This window comes from Aulostomus chinensis, chromosome 23 (assembly GCF_037954235.1).
Source record: "Aulostomus chinensis isolate RoL2024-O1b breed Wild chromosome 23, RoL_Achi_v1.0, whole genome shotgun sequence".
NCBI lineage: Eukaryota > Metazoa > Chordata > Actinopteri > Syngnathiformes > Aulostomidae > Aulostomus > Aulostomus chinensis.
The window spans coordinates 6439091-6457778 of NC_141342.1; the positions used below are offsets into that span (position 1 = coordinate 6439091).

General features: G+C 48.9%; 1 protein-coding gene across 1 annotated transcript in view; it reads left to right on the forward strand.

The window, feature by feature from the left end:
* antxr1c (ANTXR cell adhesion molecule 1c) overlaps positions 1-18688 on the forward strand; it is a 40733-nt gene that overhangs the window by 10776 nt on the left and 11269 nt on the right. The window contains exons 2-14 of the mRNA XM_086194951.1: positions 5500-5571; positions 7157-7228; positions 7691-7772; positions 7870-7900; positions 7978-8051; positions 8134-8202; positions 9003-9083; positions 9331-9391; positions 11403-11501; positions 11727-11796; positions 16614-16692; positions 18218-18313; positions 18582-18620. Coding sequence (XP_086051077.1) covers positions 5500-5571; positions 7157-7228; positions 7691-7772; positions 7870-7900; positions 7978-8051; positions 8134-8202; positions 9003-9083; positions 9331-9391; positions 11403-11501; positions 11727-11796; positions 16614-16692; positions 18218-18313; positions 18582-18620 — 925 coding nt within the window. The remainder of the gene's footprint in view (positions 1-5499; positions 5572-7156; positions 7229-7690; positions 7773-7869; positions 7901-7977; positions 8052-8133; positions 8203-9002; positions 9084-9330; positions 9392-11402; positions 11502-11726; positions 11797-16613; positions 16693-18217; positions 18314-18581; positions 18621-18688) is intronic.

Consider the following 18688-nt stretch of genomic DNA (forward strand, 5'->3'; position numbering starts at 1 on the left):
GACAGATAGATAGAGAGATAGATAGATAGATAGATAGATAGATTGATTGATTGATTGATTGATTGATTGATTGATTGATTGATTGATTGATTGATTGATTGATGATGGCCGGTCTGTTAGCAGCTGCTATGCTAGCGCTCCACTCACCGCTCACTTCCAGTCAGCGTTTCTCTCTTGTTGTTGCTGATTTCTCTCTGTGGTCCTCCTCCCTCTCCTCCTCCAGCTGAACTCTCTCTCACTCCATCTGACTCACTCTCTGCAGATCTGGCTTTTGCCATCTCACCCAGTCAGCAGAAAAACACCATTAAGAGAGCTTGGTTTTGTGCTTCAGGTCTTGGGGGCCTGCAGGGGGCGTCTATCAAGTCTTGACGATCTGTTAAACACCAGTGAGCAGCAAAGACGTGCACCACCTCCGTTGGTGCCTGCAGATAATTGGAAATATCAAAATAATGTCGGGGAGCGAAGCTGCTGGAAGAGATCCTGACTGTTCTCAGGTGTGTTTCAGAGGGTCACTGATACCTGGAGGGTCCAGGAACGTCACCTGGAGGTTTACAGACAAAAAAGTTCCCACTAGAACCATTAGAACTGAACAACAAGGTGCAACAGTACAGTCAGTCCAGCGAAAACTCAAGTATCCTGCTCTCAAAGCTGCACTGGGAATGTTTAATATCATAATCTACCGCACAAAAGTGGCTGTGATTTTGAAGGAATTAAAGATTCTCATTCCCAGGATGAAGTGAGTTTTCCGCGTTGGTCTGGAGGTTTTTCCGAGGTGGCTCCTGCCAGGATGTTCCTCTGAAGCTTGACCTGCAGCCGCAGAAACTCGACTTCATCTTTTTGTCCTTCAGTGGCAAAAACACAGCTTCACAGCTCCACCCAGGCTTTTATTCTGAATTAGAAATGCATTTTTGCTCTTCTTTGTCCTCCAGTTTTGGCTCTTGAGACAGAATTCATCTCATTCCCTTCAGACTGGAGTCCTGAATTCAGCTCACAAACTCATTTTGTCATTTATGAAGGTCACTGATATGTTTGACGTGTCAACACTTCTCCCTCTACACGTCTCTGGTGCCGGCAGTGTTGATGTGTTTCCACGGTGATGAGCGACGTGTCCCATAGACACTGGCTGAGATCAGCACTTTTGCGCGGTTTCATCAGCGGTTTTAATGTTCTGATGTTCTGACGAAGAGACTTAGCAGCCTCGCAGTTTTCAGCAAATCATTTCCATATTTTACAGCCAACACATTTCTCACATTTATCTTCGTCCTTCCGGGCTGAACCGTTCTGAGCCTTCAGGGTCACACACCAAATGTGGATCTGATGAAGCTGTGTGGTGTTCCCTGTTCTGACTCGTCCTGGAGTCGTCGTCACACGGTGGAGCTGTATAAGGAAGTGCGTGCGTGTGTGTGTGTGTGTGTGTGTGTGTGTGTGTGTGTGTGTGTGTGTGTGTGTGTGTGTGTGTGTGTGCCAAAGTTAATTGTGGGGCAGATTTGTGAAAAAAGTCGTTTTTTTACATGGCTGAGTTGACCTTGGCGGGGGGATACGCCCCCGAGTGGCCTCCAGTTCCGTTTGTTTGTCCGTTGCATGACATCAGCAGCGCCCGCCCCCATGGGATCAGCACACGAGACGGATCTGGATTTGTTTTTCATTTCTCTGTCTTTGTCTGTTTGTTGTTTCTCCTCCTCTGAGCTGGCTGACAACCAGACACACGCTCCTCGCCTCCCTCGCCGTCCCTCAGCTCAGAGGATTTGCTATGACATAACTCCAACCTCTGCAGTTGGGCTCAATCACTTTGTCTGCACATTCGAACCTCTCAGACCTCAGGCCTCAGAACTCAGACCACTAAAATTAGATCAAACCTGAGGGAGGGAAGTGATCCAAATCAAATAACTCTCAGAAGTCACAGAGTGAAACGGCCGCTTCCTCTCCCAGTGCTGTTTGGACAGGTGAGCGAAACTGCAAGCTAGGCCTCAGTCCCATGACTGCAGCTACCTCAGACAATAGAACTGCTCCAAGACAAACAAGAACCGTCCAGGTTCAGAAACAAAGATAAGCAGCTGAAAACCAAAGGGGGAGCCCTCAGATTCCCTCTGGTGTTGGATAAATAATCAGAAGGACATCGATTAAATGACGATTTGCTGCAGGAGGAAGTGGAACGGTGCTCTTCTTTCCCTCTGATGTTGCTGTCATGGAACAATCTGCAGCAGAACCTCTCCTGCTGTTCCTGTGGATCGGAGGCTGTCACGCAGGATCCCGAGGGATGGATTTCTGCACATGCACAGTCTCAGCACCTCTGATCCTCCACCTCGACATCGTTGTGGTTCTGGTGCGTTGGTGAGGTCTTGCTCGCTCTTTGCTCTGTCAGGCTAACAGGAGCGCCAAGCCTTGATGTGGTGGGACAAGTCGTCACAACAGGAGAAGCTCACGTAGAATGTCGAGCTGCTGGCGCTGGTCTGTTCTTCATAACAGATCCTGGTTCCAGCCTGGGTGGCCTGGGAGGGAAAGCAAACCTGATCCTCCGCTACCAGTGATGTCATCTGTTTCATCATCTATCCGTCACCTGTTAGTTTGGTGATGAAGTCTGAGGATGACACACTTCATTCTTATGTCCAACAGAATAAGACAACACATTTATATTATTTTGATGCATTTTGGTAACAAATTCTCCTTTTTTCAATTCTGTTGCCATGGTAACGGTTTAGGGTGTGACTGGCTCCTCCAGACACATTAAAAGAATGTTGAGGCCATTTTCCTACTTCGACCTTGTTAACTTGTTGCAGTCAGCTGTCAAGAGATAAGACTGCTTCCCTGTTGCTATGGTTACACACAGCCAGTGCAATAATGTGGGCTTAACTATGTAGTAGAGCAGCCAATCCGAGTGGAGAATTCACCCAGACGGTGGCGTGAACGTTCACCGTTGGGGGTCGTGTGTTCCGGTGCGTCGGTGCGGTTCAGGTCTGGTTCGGTTTAGGCACTAAAGCAGGACCGTCACGGCTGCGCAGGTTGTAATTTATCTATTAATGCAGGACCTGACGTCAGTAACCTCCAGCTGTCATGTGACGCGTCTGAATCAGCCGTTACTGATCTCTGCAAAGCAAGAAGCGATTTCACACGTGTTCGGTGACATCATCTCGCATTGTCTTGATCTTGAGTTCGTCTCGGGGGGGGGGGGCCCTCTGGCTTGCTGCTTTAATGTGAGCAGAGCTCAAAACATTTCCTCTTGCTTTGTTCAGACGATCGTCCATATCCAGTGTCTGGTTTGGCAGGAGAGCAAACCTTGAACGACTGAGGCATGATGGGAAAATCCTCGGTATTCCCTGGCTCCCAGTCCGCCCCCTGCCTGGCCAAAGACTTGCCCCTCCTCTGCCAAACAAGAGCAGCAGGGGGTAGAACCTCAGTGACACTCAGTTGCAGACAAATAACATTACAGTTCATTTCCACTTGAAGTTTTCGCCCTGCAGCTGCTGCTGTCACCAAGGCGACCCACAATCAGGGTTCAAGCTCGGAACCCAGAACCACAATTGTTCTTCATTAACTAAATCAGGGTCACGTCTCGGTTCTGTCACAACCTCTCGTGTTTGATATTTGTGTGTTTAAAGTTGTGTATGTTGGAGGAAGTTGGTTCAGTCCAGCTGTGCCAGAGCTGCTGTGTGTTGGTGACTGCTATATTGAACTAAAACGGTGTTTGGACACAATCAGTCCTCAACTCAGAATGTGCGTTCTTGTGGTTTGGAAATCGCAGTCAGTCGTTTTGAGCTTAATTTTGCAGCCCTGCTCGAAATCATTTCTGAATGTGAAACATACGAACAAGTTGTAAAATGTGTCGCTGGTTTCACTCTTGCGGTCGAGCGTGAAGCGATAAATGAAGAAAAAAGCAACAACACATTTTTGAGTTAGAATTTTGCATAATTACAGACTCCTCAGACGTGGTTCCGCCAGCCAGCAGCACTCACAGGGTCTCTGTTAATGTTCCTCATGGGTTCCTCCTCTTAACAAGCCTCCAGTGTGACAGCTGTCAGATCAGTTCTCTGTTCCTTCCTTGTTCTACGTTCCGTCAACCACTGGTGGAGCAACCCTTAAGCCCCTTTCACACTGGACAAAAAACGCGGGTCAATGCGGGTTTTTGGCCAGTGTGAAAGGGTCGACTCTGCATTTCAACCCGTGTCCACCAACCCTCCAAGCGACCTGCAGTGTGAAAAAGGCAACCCGCGTCCTCTCAGGTTTCAGGCGACCTTCCTGTCACATCCTGATTTCGTCACTGTGCCGCCTGTCAGGCTTCACCTGTAGCTTCTTCGGCTCCCTTCCAGACGAGCCAAAAACTCCATCTTCCTTCGCTGCATTGGCGCTCGGACATTTTCCAGTCTGTGCCGAGTTTGTCTGCTTTGGAAAAGAGACAACATAGCAATGCACGCAACGACAACGCTAAGGTTCGACTCGGCGACGTCCACGTTGTCGTTTGTTTACCTCTCAGTGTTCTGGTGCACTTTTATGTGTCATGATGACGTTGTCAGTGTGATGACATGGAGAGAGAAAAACACAGGCACGCAGCCTCACAGCGGGAGCTCAGACCCGTGTCTGCTGGAAGCTTGAATGAACCCTGATGCTGAGCAAACGAGGGTCCAAAAACCGGCGTTGACGCGTGTTTTTCAGTGTGAAAGGGTATCAGTCTCACGATATACTATCTGGAAAGACAATAGAGTGTGTCATCCAGACAGTTGGTGTGCTGAAGCCACACACACACACATGCACATGCACAAACACACACACGTTTGCGTAGCTATCCATATTAGGACATTCCATTGACTTCCATTCATGTGAATATCCTAACCCAAACCCTAATCCTAATCCTAACCAATTGGTGCCTCACCTCAACCTCAAGCTGACTGCAGGTTCTACCTTCACTCTAACTTTGACCAGGTGTTCATGAATTAAGTTCTGCCGCATCAGGACCAGGTCTTTGGTCCCCATGTGGACTAGGGGTCCTGACAACGTTAGTGTTTATCCCAGAAAAGGTCTCCACAAGATAACAAAAACCAAGTACACACACACACACACACACACACACACACATCTAAGCCTTTTTTTGTGTAGCAGTCCAGGTCCACGGCAGCCCCCTGCGGGGACCAGGACCTGTTCCTCAGCCTTCAGGATACGTGAGGGAGCTTAATGATACACTAGAGTCCTTTGGTGCTTTCATCTCCCTGGGGTGCCTCTAATGGATGGAGCTGGGGGGGGGGGGGGGGGGCAGGATGAGTCACCAAACAGGAAGAGAAAAGCCAGTGTAAACAACCTGTAACATGTCAGCGTTTGATCCGCCTTGAATGAGGGGTCTGATTGAGGACGGGGGTCTGACAGAAGGAGCAAACGGATGTGTGGGTGTTGAGGTCTTCCTGCTGCACATGAATGAGCCATTTGCTACTTCCTGCTCGCATCGTCTGTACCTGTCGTTACGCTCAGCAGGGAGAGAAGGATGATGGATCTGAGTGTTTCTGCCTTCTGCAGGTCCGGCAGTGTGAAGAATCACTGGGATGAAATCTACTACTTTGTGGAGAATTTAGCTGAGAAATTTAAAAGGTAAGAGACACTACACTACATGTACCCATAGCTAAGACTACTACTACTACGACTACTACTATTACTAATATCACTACCAGCGGGTTTTCCCACACACTGAGATGGAGTGTCACATTTGGGGGTGTATAACTGTATGTGTGTCCACACGACACCAGCTTGTAGCCTCTTGTCTTCCTGGACCCCCACAGTGAAGATCTGCAGCCCCTCCAGCAGGGAGCCCAGCAGCAGGGCAGAGATAGATGCAGGTCACACGCTGGTTCAGACTTGTGTGAGGCTGGTTTGGTGTTGTGACTGAGTCACAGTGATGATGTCATGCAGCAGTGATGAAAACGTAGTGATTATGCATGTCACTGTGAAAAGGAATCCAGCAGAACCCTTGTTTGATGGGTCCAGTCATCAGTTTGCATGCAGAATTTAGCAACACTTAAGGCGGATCCAGATGGATTTGGACGTTTGTTCCCTGTGTGGACTTGGGGTGCAAAGGAGTTAAAGATGAAGCTGCCATCTGGGTTGAATATAAACAATATCCTGCGGGACACAACGCAGTACAAGAACTGTGAGTTTGCAGAAAAGGGCCATGTCTTCCCTTAAGCATGAGTGCTTTGTTACATCCAAACCACTGGAAGGCAAAACAACCCTTGGAGCTTTGTGGCTGAGCTGACCCTCCTCACAGGGTCAAATCTGATACAGCTCACACACACACACACACACACACACACACACACACACACACACACACACACACACACACACACGGGCGCACGCGTTTACATGCCGGTATTACTCTCTAAATCATTAAATCAACCAACAAGCTTTGACACACCAGATGTGACAAAGCTTGTGGTTTTAATACTTTAAAGGTAGTTAGCATGTTAGCGATGAAATATTTTTGTCGTCTAAAACGAAGTTAGCATGTCAGGGATGAGGTGTTCTTGTTGTCCATCAGGACGTTAGCATGTCAGGGATGAGGTGTTCTTGTAGTCCAACAGGAAGTTTGCATGTCAGGGATGAGATGTTCTTGTAGTCCAACAGGAAGTTAGCATGTCAGGGATGAGATGTTCTTGTAGTCCAACAGGACGTTAGCATGTCAGGAATGAGATGTTCTTGTAGTCCAACAGGATGTTAGCATGTCAGGGATGAGGTGTTCTTGTAGTCCAACAGAGAGTTAGCATGTCAGGGATGAGGTGTTCTTGTAGTCCAACAGGACGTTAGCATGTCAGGGATGAGGTGTTCTTGTAGTCCATCAGGAAGTTAGCATGTCAGGGATGAGGTGTTCTTGTAGTCCATCAGGAAGTTAGCATGTCAGGGATGAGGTGTTCTTGTAGTCCAACAGGATGTTTGCATGTCAGGGATGAGGTACGTTTGTTGTCCAGCAGAAAGTGTTCATCTCCATGGCTCCTTCCACAAACAGCCAACGGGTTCCTTCCATGAGATGTGGCTGAGTGAATCAGCTTTGTGGTGTATATTTTGTTGTGGCTCCTGTCAGTCTTTGGCACTCTGCAGTCTCACAAACCCAACATGGTGGCTGGTCGGACTGTTTAGTGTTGGGTGTGTTGACGAGCTCCTCTCCATTTGTCTGTTCCAGTCCCATGCTGAGGATGTCCTTTATCACATTCTCCTCCAGAGCGTCCACCATCATGAAGCTAACAGAGAACAGGCAAGTTGGAATTGTTTGTTGTTTGATTGTGACTCAGAACCCACTACAGTGCAACAGAATAAGATGTCATTGCAGTGCTGAGTGTTCTCACGCAAGAGAAACGATCAGCTGCATCCTCAGGACCTCCCGGCAGAGTGAAAGCAGATGCTCTCCCAAATGACGAAAGTCAGCCTCATTCAGAAAGTTCTGTGTCTTCGTGAACTCCAGCTCCACATGTTCCTCATAGCTGATTATGCTGTCAGGAAGCTCTGCTCAGAATATTACCCGCTGCTAGCGATATGCTAGCAGGCGCACAGGGTTTGATGATGCCCCTCATTCAGATATGGAAACAAACAGAAACCGCATGTCAGCAGAGAGGTTGGAAGCGACCCCAACGACAAACCAAGATTAGATTAGTTTGGCAGAGATGACGAAGACAAAACAGCAGCTCCAAGAAAAGCTTACAATGTCTCGTCTTTACAGGGTGGAAATCAGAAAAGGGCTGAATGCTCTGAAGCGGGAGATTCCAGGTGGGGACACATTCATGCACCTGGGACTGCACAGGGTGAGCCCACACACTCTAGAACAGACACACCTCAGGACTTAGAGCGCTTTATTCAGGTTCTCCTGGAGCTGACTGAGAAACTGTCTTTTTTTTGAAGGCCAATGAGCAGATACTTCAGGAGAACTTTGGTAAGCACCACATGGCTCTCACTCTCATGAGCGTTTCTTCATGGTGAGGTGTTAACCAGGCTCTTTATACTTTCTAGGAACCGCCAGTGTGATTATTGCACTGACTGATGGAGAGCTGCAGGAGCATCAACTTATAACTGCACAAGAAGAGGTAGCAGCCCCCGCCCCAACCCCCCTGTGCCTGACTGCTCTGCTCTGGAAGTCATGACTTTATTCCCTGTCTGTTCCAACAGGCAGAGAAAGCCAGGTCTCTGGGCGCAATCGTGTACTGCGTCGGTGTCAAAGACTTCAATGAGACACAGGTATGCCAATAAATGCACGTTCCATCCAAGTGTGGCCTGAAATAGAAAACGGACTCTCAGAATAGATTTAACGTGCCGCACGGGCCGAAGAATCCAGACAGGCCACATCAACGGACTGGTAACGTCATCTAGCTCAAGTGTTTTCAGATGCTTGGCTGCAGTTGGGAAAACCCACAATGTCCAATTTCACAATTGTCCTGAACCCCAATCAGACTGATTCCAAACCCGAGCCTGACCAGAGACGCACCTGCGACTGCAGCAATACTCGGCTATTGTGTTGCCTGAAATGTCACGGGAGACATAAATGTATATTTGTAAAAAATAAGCTCTGTGTCAGAAGACGGCGATGGAGGCAACATGGCTGTAACAAAAAGGTTAGAAGAAGAAGAAGTGTCGTCCACGGGCCAAAGCAAGGAGGTTTGGAGGAAGTCGGGACCAGCTGGTGTCGGACATGTTGCTGCTGGCGGGAGACCAAGACACAGTTGAAGAATAAGAACGTCCGTGAGGACGACGGCAGCACGAACAGCTTGTTGTCTCACTGTCACTCTGAGCCTGGCCAATAGAGACGGGTCCTCAGCACAATTCCCGCCTACAAGACTCGCAAACAAAAGTTTTATATTCATAATGAAAAACTTGTGTTAGGGAGAAAATGTGTAAGAATATTCACGCCAAGCTTTGTGTCCGGCACTAACATGTATCATACAAGTGCATTTCACCTGCAATCAAACAGCTCGGTACCGGCTCGGTTCTGTCTGATTTCCCAGTAAAGCCCCCACAGTAACCTGATGTCTCTCCTCCAGCTGGCCACTATTGCAGACACAATCGAGCACGTGTTTCCTGTCCTGGGGGGCTTCCACGCCCTCAGAGGAGTCATCGACTCGGTAAATAAACTCTTCTGTGCAGAAAAGCATTCATAAGGGCAACAAGGAAGGACGCAGCGGCAGCACCGGTGGCTGCATCACGCTCGCCACTGCTGCTGTGTCCTTCCCAGTTGCCCTAGTTGAGGAGCCAGCGCGGTCGTCTTGTCCGCAGAGGCTGGCGCGGAGGTGCTGGACCTGCTCTGCTTGTACAGTTCATGACTTCTGTTGTGGTTTGGTGCCAAACAAATAAAACTGACTTGGCTTGCAGATCATCAAGAAATCCTGTATTGAGATTTTGGCAGCTGAGCCCTCCAGTGTGTGTGCAGGAGGTGGGGACTCACACACACACACACACACACACACACACACACAAACTCATACACAAACAAACACTCATACACACACTCATACACACACACACTCATACACAAACACTCATACACATACACACACACTCATACACAAGCACTCATACACACACACACAAACTCATACACAAACACTCATACACACACACTCACACTCATACACACACACTCATACACATACACACAAACTCATACACAAACACTCATACACACACTCACACTCATACACTCATACACATACACACAAACTCATACACAAACACTCATACACACACACTCACACTCATACACACACACTCATACACATACACACAAACTCATACACAAACACTCACACACACACACAAACTCATACACAAACACTCATACACACACACACAAACTCATACACAAACACTCATACACACACACTCATACACAAGCACTCATACACACATACACAAACAAACACTCATACACACACTCATACACACACACACTCATACACAAACACTCATACACATACACACACACTCATACACAAGCACTCATACACACACATACACAAACACAAACACTCATACACACACTCATACACACACACTCATACACAAACACTCATACACACACACACACAAACTCATACACAAACACTCATACACACACACTCATACACACACACTCATACACATACACACACACTCATACACAAGCACTCATACACACACATACACAAACAAACACTCATACACACACTCATACACACACACACTCATACACATACACACACTCATACACAAGCACTCATACACACACATACACAAACACAAACACTCATACACACACTCATACACACACACACTCATACACAAACACTCATACACACACACACACACACACACACGGACCAAACTTCTCCAGCCTCCAGGAGGTTTCCACAGATAAAAGGGAACCTGGCTGTGTTCTCTTTGATCTGTGGAAACAAGTGTTTGCAGGGTTCCACTGTGGACACCTCAGACGGGCCGAGTCACTCAGTGAAGACGACAACAGTCGAACTGCAGATGAACCTGTTCCACTCGTAGGCAGAGTAGAAAGACCACTGGGTTGTCCCAGTAATCCCAGTCATCCCAATGCAAAGCCACAACTAACTGACTCAAATGCAATGAAACTATGAGTCTTGGTTCAGAATTGCAGGAGTGAAAACACCCTGAAGTGGATTCACCGATGACTCGACACGTGCGAGCATCCTGGTACCAGGAGTGGCTGAGGTCAGATTAGAGATGGCAGCCAAAAATAATCTTCTTTCCTCCAAATCTTTATAACATGAAACATGATGAAGTAACATTTGCCCCGTCCTCCTTACCACCACTGAGGTCACCCTTGACCCCCCCCCCCCCAGTGGAGCCACCCAGTGGCAGCAGATCAGACTGGTTGTATTGGGCAGCGTCCAGTACGCCAATGAACCAACACTGAATAAACAGTGGTTCCTGAAACTGATTTGACTTCGTTATGTGAGCGTTGCATCGGTTGTCAGCCTCCATCAGGTTTTAGTTTTAGCATCTGTAGCTAGTAGCCCCTAGTTAGCGTCCGTAGCTAGTAGCCCCTAGTTAGCGTCTGAGCTAGTAGCCCCTAGTAAGAGTCTGTGGCTCGTAGCCCCTAGTTAGAGTCTGTATCTGGTAGCCCCTAGTTAGCGTCTGAGCTAATAGCCCCTACTTAGCATCTGAGCTAATAGCCCCTAGTTAGCATCTAAGCTAGTTGCCCCGAGGGACGTCAGCACTTCTCCATGATTACAGACTCAACGTCTCACGTTCACTGTGTTTGGTGATCTCCCCTGAGCAAACACACCAAACTGCTGCTGGAAACACTTCAGGGTTCAGTTACGCCTCACGGACGTATGGCACAGAAATTAACTGGATGTAGAATTCAGTCTCGAATATCATTTTTCTTGGCAATGCCTGAAAGGTTAAAAAAAAAATGTGTGTTGTGTATCCAGAGTCCTTCCAGGTGGTGGTGAGAGGAAACGGTTTTCTCCACGCCAGGAACATCAACCAGGTGCTCTGCAGCTTCAAAATCAACGACACCATCACAGTCAGTAAGTGGACTCTGTCAGAGAGAACCCACCTGGACTCTACCTGAGGTCACAGTACCCTGTGTCAGTGCAGGGACCAGAAGACCTACGTCGCTATGCGATGAGCGTGTGTAGTCAAGATGTTTTGTCGCCGTCTGTATTTCTGTCAACGTTTATCCCAGCAGTCAGAGGTCAGACTGAGGTGGGCTTGAGCAGAACAATATTAATCATCGTGTGATTTCCCTCCAGATGAAAAGCCGGCCGGTGTGGAGAACACGTTCTTGCTGTGTCCAGCGCCCGTTGTCGATGAAGTTGGAAAGTAAGTGGCTTTCACTTCTTCTCACATTTATTGACTCCCATGTGCACCTGAGATCATGTTCTCCTCCTCAAACAAAGAAAAACACGGGGCTGTATACGTGTGTGTGTGTGTGTGTGTGTGTGTGTGTGTGTGTGTGTGTGTGTGTGTGTGTGTGTCTGCTATACATTAGCTGCTTTTTAAACCTCCATTCACATTCCTCTGCCCCAGGTCCCAGCTCAGCTTAACCAAATAAAAGGAGCTCTGGAGGTGAGCCAGCTAGCACATGCAGCGCTAAAGTCTGTTGTGCTTCGTCCTGACTTTAGTCTGTGAGCGTAGGGACGAACACAGCAGCCATTAGCACCACCCGACTCTGAGCAGTTCCTTAATACACCGAGTGCTCTTGCTGGTAGTGCTATTACCGTGTACTGTTAGAAGTAGCACCTCAGTGGCTCCCAGTCATCCAACATCTTATTGGTCAGTCTGAGTTGAATCCCTGAAGCCAGAAGTTTCACTCACGGCTACTTTATGGATCTGATTCAAATAATTTCATGAAAAATGTTGGGCGCCCTACTTATTTTTGGAGAAAAGAGTATTCGATGTCATCTTAGGGATGCTAACACTTCCCATCCACTACCATTCATCGTGCTAAGCTAACTAGCATGGGTCTCTATCTTCTGGATGATCAATATCCATCCATCCATCCATCGATGTTCTTCCTCTTATCCTGTTAAGGGTGGTGGGGGGTGGAGCCTATCCCAGCAGCCTTCAGGTGAGAGGCGGGGTTCACCCTGGACGGGTCACCAGTCCATGGCAGGGCCAACACATATAGGGGTTGCGCTTGCTCAGGGTAAGCTAACCTCAGATGCTTCCAAACTAATACAAGCGTGCTACCCTTAACACTCAGCTCTTGGTCTTTGAGCCCCACCATGACCCAGCATCAGGTCCACAAATCTCCCCGGGCCAACAGCTAATGGGCAGTAGAAGATGAGACCCTAGGCTTTAGGGCTCCAGGCCTGTTGGGTTTGCTGATACCAGCTCCTATAAGTACACTACAAGTGCCTTGGTGTCATTCTTCCATAGACATCCAGTTCCCTGTTTAAATTTACAGTGGTACGGCCCAGCCCATGACTCCCTCGCTGAGGCTTTCATTGATACCCCAGCAGGTGGATGGTAAACTGGGTATAAGTTGTGTGCTCAAAGAAGCGAGTTGGTTCTGTGAAACAGCCTCTTAGCGTCTTTCCTGCCTCCTCGCCTGGACCTTGCCCCTCCAAGACCCCCCTCCCTGTCAGCCCCTCTCTGTCTTTCTTGTCCAGTTTGGCTGATCAAAGCCATCTAGCAGCTCTTTCAAGTGTGTAGCCACGAGTGTTTGTAGGCAGCTCGATTCTCAGCAGGGAGGAAACCCTCCGGCTCAGCTTGGAAACTTCTCCGCTGAAGCCCCGACAAATCAGGCCTTTTATTCTGTAATATTTGAGGAGCAACAACGTGTCATTTCTTGCACACAGATGGTTGTAAAAAGTGTTGCAGTTTCTCTTCCTTTGGTTGCTCTGAGTGAATCAACATACCCAGGAACATCTGGACATGAGTGTTGCTTATAGTGAGAAATGGAGACGCACTCTGGGCCTCTGTGGTGCTGCAGGCAGTAAATGTACTTCTTTTAAAATGTTGCTCAAAATGTTCAATGAATTCTCCCAAACTCAGGAAGTGACATCATAGCAGATGCACGACTGCACCCTGGGAGAGAGGGAGAAAGACTAAATAGATGAGCTGAATCCAATTCTTCTGAACTCTGATGACAAGAGTCACAGCACCTGCCCAGGTGTTCTCATGCGGGCGTCCCTTCCACCAGCAGGAGCCTCATCATGTAGGTGGCGTCAGACCGGCTCTGCTGCCAGTGGCTGGTCACGATCAGCCGCCGTCTGCCTCAGTTCCTTGTTAGCAGCTGCTCAACGTAGCAGCTGATGTTTCCTCTCATCCTCATGCCCCCATCCTCCTGTCACTCTTCCTTTCATCACCAGCACATAGATTCATAACAGCTTTTACAGTTTTCATGAAAACAAGTCCAACAATCCAAGCTGCGTTTCTACCACAGCAGACAGAAAAGCCGCTGCAGCCGTGAAAACCATCAGACTGGTGTGTTTGTCTGCACGGGAGGGAGGGCGAAGCTTCCTGCACAGCTCTGGTTCTATCCATCCCTCCATTCATCCATCCATCCATCCATCCATCCATCATCCATCCCTCCATCCATCCATGTTCTCCCTCTTCTCCTGTTGAGGGTGGTGGGGGTGGAGCCTATCCCAGCAGCCTTCCCCCTGGACAGGTCACCAGTCCATGGCAGGGCCAACACATAGAGACAGACAACCATTGGCTCTCCCAGTCACACCTACGGTCAATTTAGAGTATCAATCAGCCTCGTCCCCTCTTGATGTCTTTGGACTGTGGAGGAAGCTGGAGTACCAGAGAGAACCCAGCAGGAACAGGGAGAACATGGAGACTCACCCAGAAAGACCCCGTGCTCCAGCCGGGGCTCCACCCACAACCTTCTTGCTGGGGGGCCACAGTGAGGACCACTGCTCCACTGGGCCGCCCACTCTGGTTCTGTTGGTGGGTATTCCTGTAGCCTGCAGCAGCCATGTTTGCTTTTCAATGCTGGAACAGAACACCTGGGAGGAGAGTTCAGTGCAGCTGCTGCTAACGGGCTCTTCTGTCCTTTATTGGTTTGCCTGTATATTCACAGGATATTTCTAAACAAAAAAAAATGACAGATTTAGATGGACTTAGGTGGAAGGATCGAGAGGGGATCTGAACCTGGTCCCTCCATCAGGATCTGCTGTAGCGGTGAGATGAACCTTAGTCAGATTCCAGGAGTCCATGTGAGGTAGTTGAGATAGGAGAGGGAAGTAGGTAGGTTCTGCAGCTGTGATCCACGTACCTGCAGAGAAATCTGACCGTATTCTGATGGAAGATGAGAGTGAAGCTCCTGGAGACGGTCTGATTGTTGATGAGGAGATCATGTGATCTACTCCCACTGATCACATGATCGTGTCCATGTTCTGCTTCCATATGTGACCTCTCTGATGGTCTTGTTAGTCTGACTTTGCTGCTGCAGAAGCACCAATCAATAGTTTTACATGGAGAGGTCATGTGTCCCACGTCTACATGGAGAGAAGGTCATGTGTCCCACGTCTACATGGAGAGAAGGTCATGTGTCCCACGTCTACATGGAGAGAAGGTCATGTGTGTAGCGGGGAACCAACATGTCGCCTCACCTTTAGCACATCTTCACTGTTTTGCTTCCGTCTGGCCGCTTTCATCAGTGATCCACATCAGAACCAGATGTGGTTCTAGGAGAGGAAGGAGAACATGACTAGACCATGATGTCATGTTGGTCCGACAGATCGTTGATAGCAACAGTGTAACACACACACACACAGACACAGACACACACACACACACACACACACACACACACACACACACACACACACACACACACACACACACACACACAGGGATACTGCTACTGATGCTCCCTTTCCTTCCTGCTGCTTGCTCCCTGTCACCGGATGAAACAGAACAAAACAAGACTCAATCTTTTTCTCCTCACGTCTTCATCTGATTGGACACAAAACTTGAAAACATTTTTTGACAAAGTGCTAAATATCCTAACTAGTGTGTGTGTGTGTGTGTGTGTGTGTGTGTGTGTGTGTGTGTGCCACAGGACAGCCATACTGCATTTTTGCACACACACACACACACACACACACACACACACACACACACACACACACACACACACAGAGCTGCTTGGTTGTGAGCCTGTTGAGGGTCTTTGTCTTTATGAAGGTTCAGATGCTGTCGATCATGATCTTCACCCCCCCCCCCCCGCCAGGTTTGTCGGTCAGATGTTCTGCGTTCCATCTGCCAGACCTCATTTATGTTCACCTGGACTGGAGAGTTAAAAAACAGACCTCATCCACATGTTTTGAAGAACTGCCTCCAAAGAGGTCACCACAGGTCCCTCCAGATTCTCAGAATTGTTTTTCCCCGCTTGCAGGAGGAAGGGCTTCAGACCATCAAGAAAGAATTAAGAGGAGTTGTAGTTCCAAAAACCCTGGGAGGCCCGCAGATCCAGGACCAGTGTTATGACATGGACTGGAGAGCAACCAGAGACTTGTTTATGCAGAGAGGCAGAGAGGAGCGCGGCGCAGCTCGTTAATGAAGCCTGTGATAGCAGGAAGCTTCTTCCTGGCGTGGTATAAATCCTCCTGCAGCTCCATGAGCTCATCGCCTGTAAAGACGTGAGAAGTGGTTCTCATTCCTGAGGCCGCGGTTAATAAGGTGCCATGTCTCGGAAAAACACACAACGGCTCCACAACTGCAAAAACACAACATCAACAGCACACCGAATTTTTCTGGGTTTTGATCAAACACACCGAGCCTCCCAACCTACTCACTGGTCACATGACCAGTGACAGATTGATGTCACTGTATCAGCACAGAAGAGATGTGGACGCTAGGGACCCGAACCGCCACCTGGCGAGGGAGAGGAGAGGGCCTGGTACAGAACCGTCCCGCCAAGCATGAGTCTAACCTTTGTTCCACCTGAACTATGAACTTCTTTTGCTCACATATCTGTTGGGTTCTGGGAGCAGCTGTGTTCAGACTCCGTTCTCAGTCCTGGAGAAGCGTGGCAGCGTTCTCTGGTCAGATGACTGGATGACATCATTAGTTATGAAGCTGAAATAAGATCCTGCCGACTAAATGCGCCGCTCTGAGCATGTCTGTGGACTGAGACGTTGGACTGACTGCTTCTGTCCGTGTGTGTCGTCTCGTTTCAGGGTGATTTATCTTCAAGTGAGCATGAATGACGGTCTGTCCTTCATCAGCAGCAACGTGCACATCACCACCACCGAGTGTGTAAGTGGCCGCCGGAGTTCGGGTTCTCTGTGTGTACTTGACCTGCGCCAGAAGTTCTCAGAGGTGCTGCAAACTAGAGCAGCAACTTCCTCACAGCTGAAGGTTCAGTTGTGATCGCTGCTGTCCAAATGATGGAATTCTGATCTTCTTCAAACTTTTGTTGAATGTCATTTTTCCTACAAGTCTGTCGTTCTGCTCTCTGCATTGCCCCCCCCCTTCTCTTTCATCTTCACTGTTTCCATTTTGTTATTTTCCTCTTGTTTCTGGAGGAAACCACAGGGGTTGTAGTAGCAATCCACCCCCAAATAAGACCCTGTGACCCTGCTGGGGTGTCAGGGGACACGAGGTCAGAGGAGCAGGCGTAGCAGGACCCGAACGAGGCACCAGAGCAGAGCTGCTGCGTCGGCACGTCAGTGGGAGGCTGGGTGGAGTTTCTTATCCCCCAAAATAATTTAAACAAGATGTAGTTTAAGATAACTCTGCCCCCCCCCCGACATACACACACACACACACGCGCGCGCGCACACACACACACACACACACACACACACACACACACACACACACACACACACACCCTTGCCTTCCAGCCGATGTGGCATCATATCCATGCAGGCTCCTGTGTTGTGGCTCGTCCTATACAGAGCTCAATTCCACATGCCATTGCAATTAGCTGCTTCTCACCACTAATCGGAACCATGCAAGCTGCAGCCCGGCGGCATCACTCGACTACAAGACAAACACAGGATGAAGAAGATGTCACGCTTTATGTTTCATGGCGAGAGACACATCAACAATCTTCTGGTCGTACCGTTGACCCAAACACACATTGAGCAACAGAAGAAGACGCTGCTGCCTTCCTCAGCACCGACACGCACGTTGGCTGACCCTCAACTACTGCAGGAAATCAACTGCTCGTCAGGAGGCATTTTTCAGAATGAGAGGCCAGGTTCTGTGTCAGTTCTCTCTGAGGGGTTCAGATAATCCCTCATGTCTTTGCCTCAGACTAGACAGGAACGTCTGACCACACCTGTGGTCTGGAGTAGAGGTGAGGACGCCAGTGTTGTTCAGACTGAGCTGTAACTTTCATTGAGGGGCCGTGAAAGTCACGCAAACAGTGTGACGGAGAAAAGCACTAATGACCACGATGATGGAGGTGGGGGAGGTTCCTCCTCATATGAGGACAGACAGGACAGTACCACCAGTGCTGCTGCCAGTATCTCTACAACCTCTGGTACCTCTGGCATTTCTTCTCCCATTATCAACAACTGCTACTAGTGGTTTCCTCTAAAAGAAGAACTTTCAATCTGACTATGTTTTGGGTTTGTTCTTCTAGTTTAACCCAAGCTAACTAGTTCTGTTACCCAAAACTAACCAATCATGTAGATTTGATAACTAAGACCTGATGGGTGGTTACGTAACCAAGGCAACAAAGCTATCTGGTTCAGTTCAAGTTCCAACAGAGTGTGTGTGTGTGTGTGTGTGTGTGTGTGTGTGTGTGTGCGTGCGTGCGTGCTCTCCACAGTTTGATGGCACCATTCTCCTGATCACCTTGCTGGTGTTGTTCCTTCTGCTGGCTCTGCTCTTCATGTGGTGGTTCTGGCCCCTGTGCTGCACCGTGGTAGGCACAACCAGCTCCACTCATCAACACTATACCACCCGGAGCTCCAGCTCCAGCCTGGGAGGAGCTCCAGCTCCAGCCTGGGAGGAGCTCCAGATCCAGCCTGGGAGGAGCTCCAGCTCCAGCCTGGGAGGAGCTCCAGCTCCAGCCTGGGAGGAGCTCCAGCTCCAGCCTGGGAGGAGCTCCAGCTCCAGCCTGGGAGGAGCTCCAGCTCCGGGTGATGGGTTTGTGAGGAAAACAGCTAAACATGTTTCTTATTCTTGCTCAGGTGATCAAAGAACCACCTCCTCCACCTCCACCTGAGCCTGTGAGTCACGCACGCACACACACACTCACACACACACACACACACACGTACCAATGCTCCTCATGCAT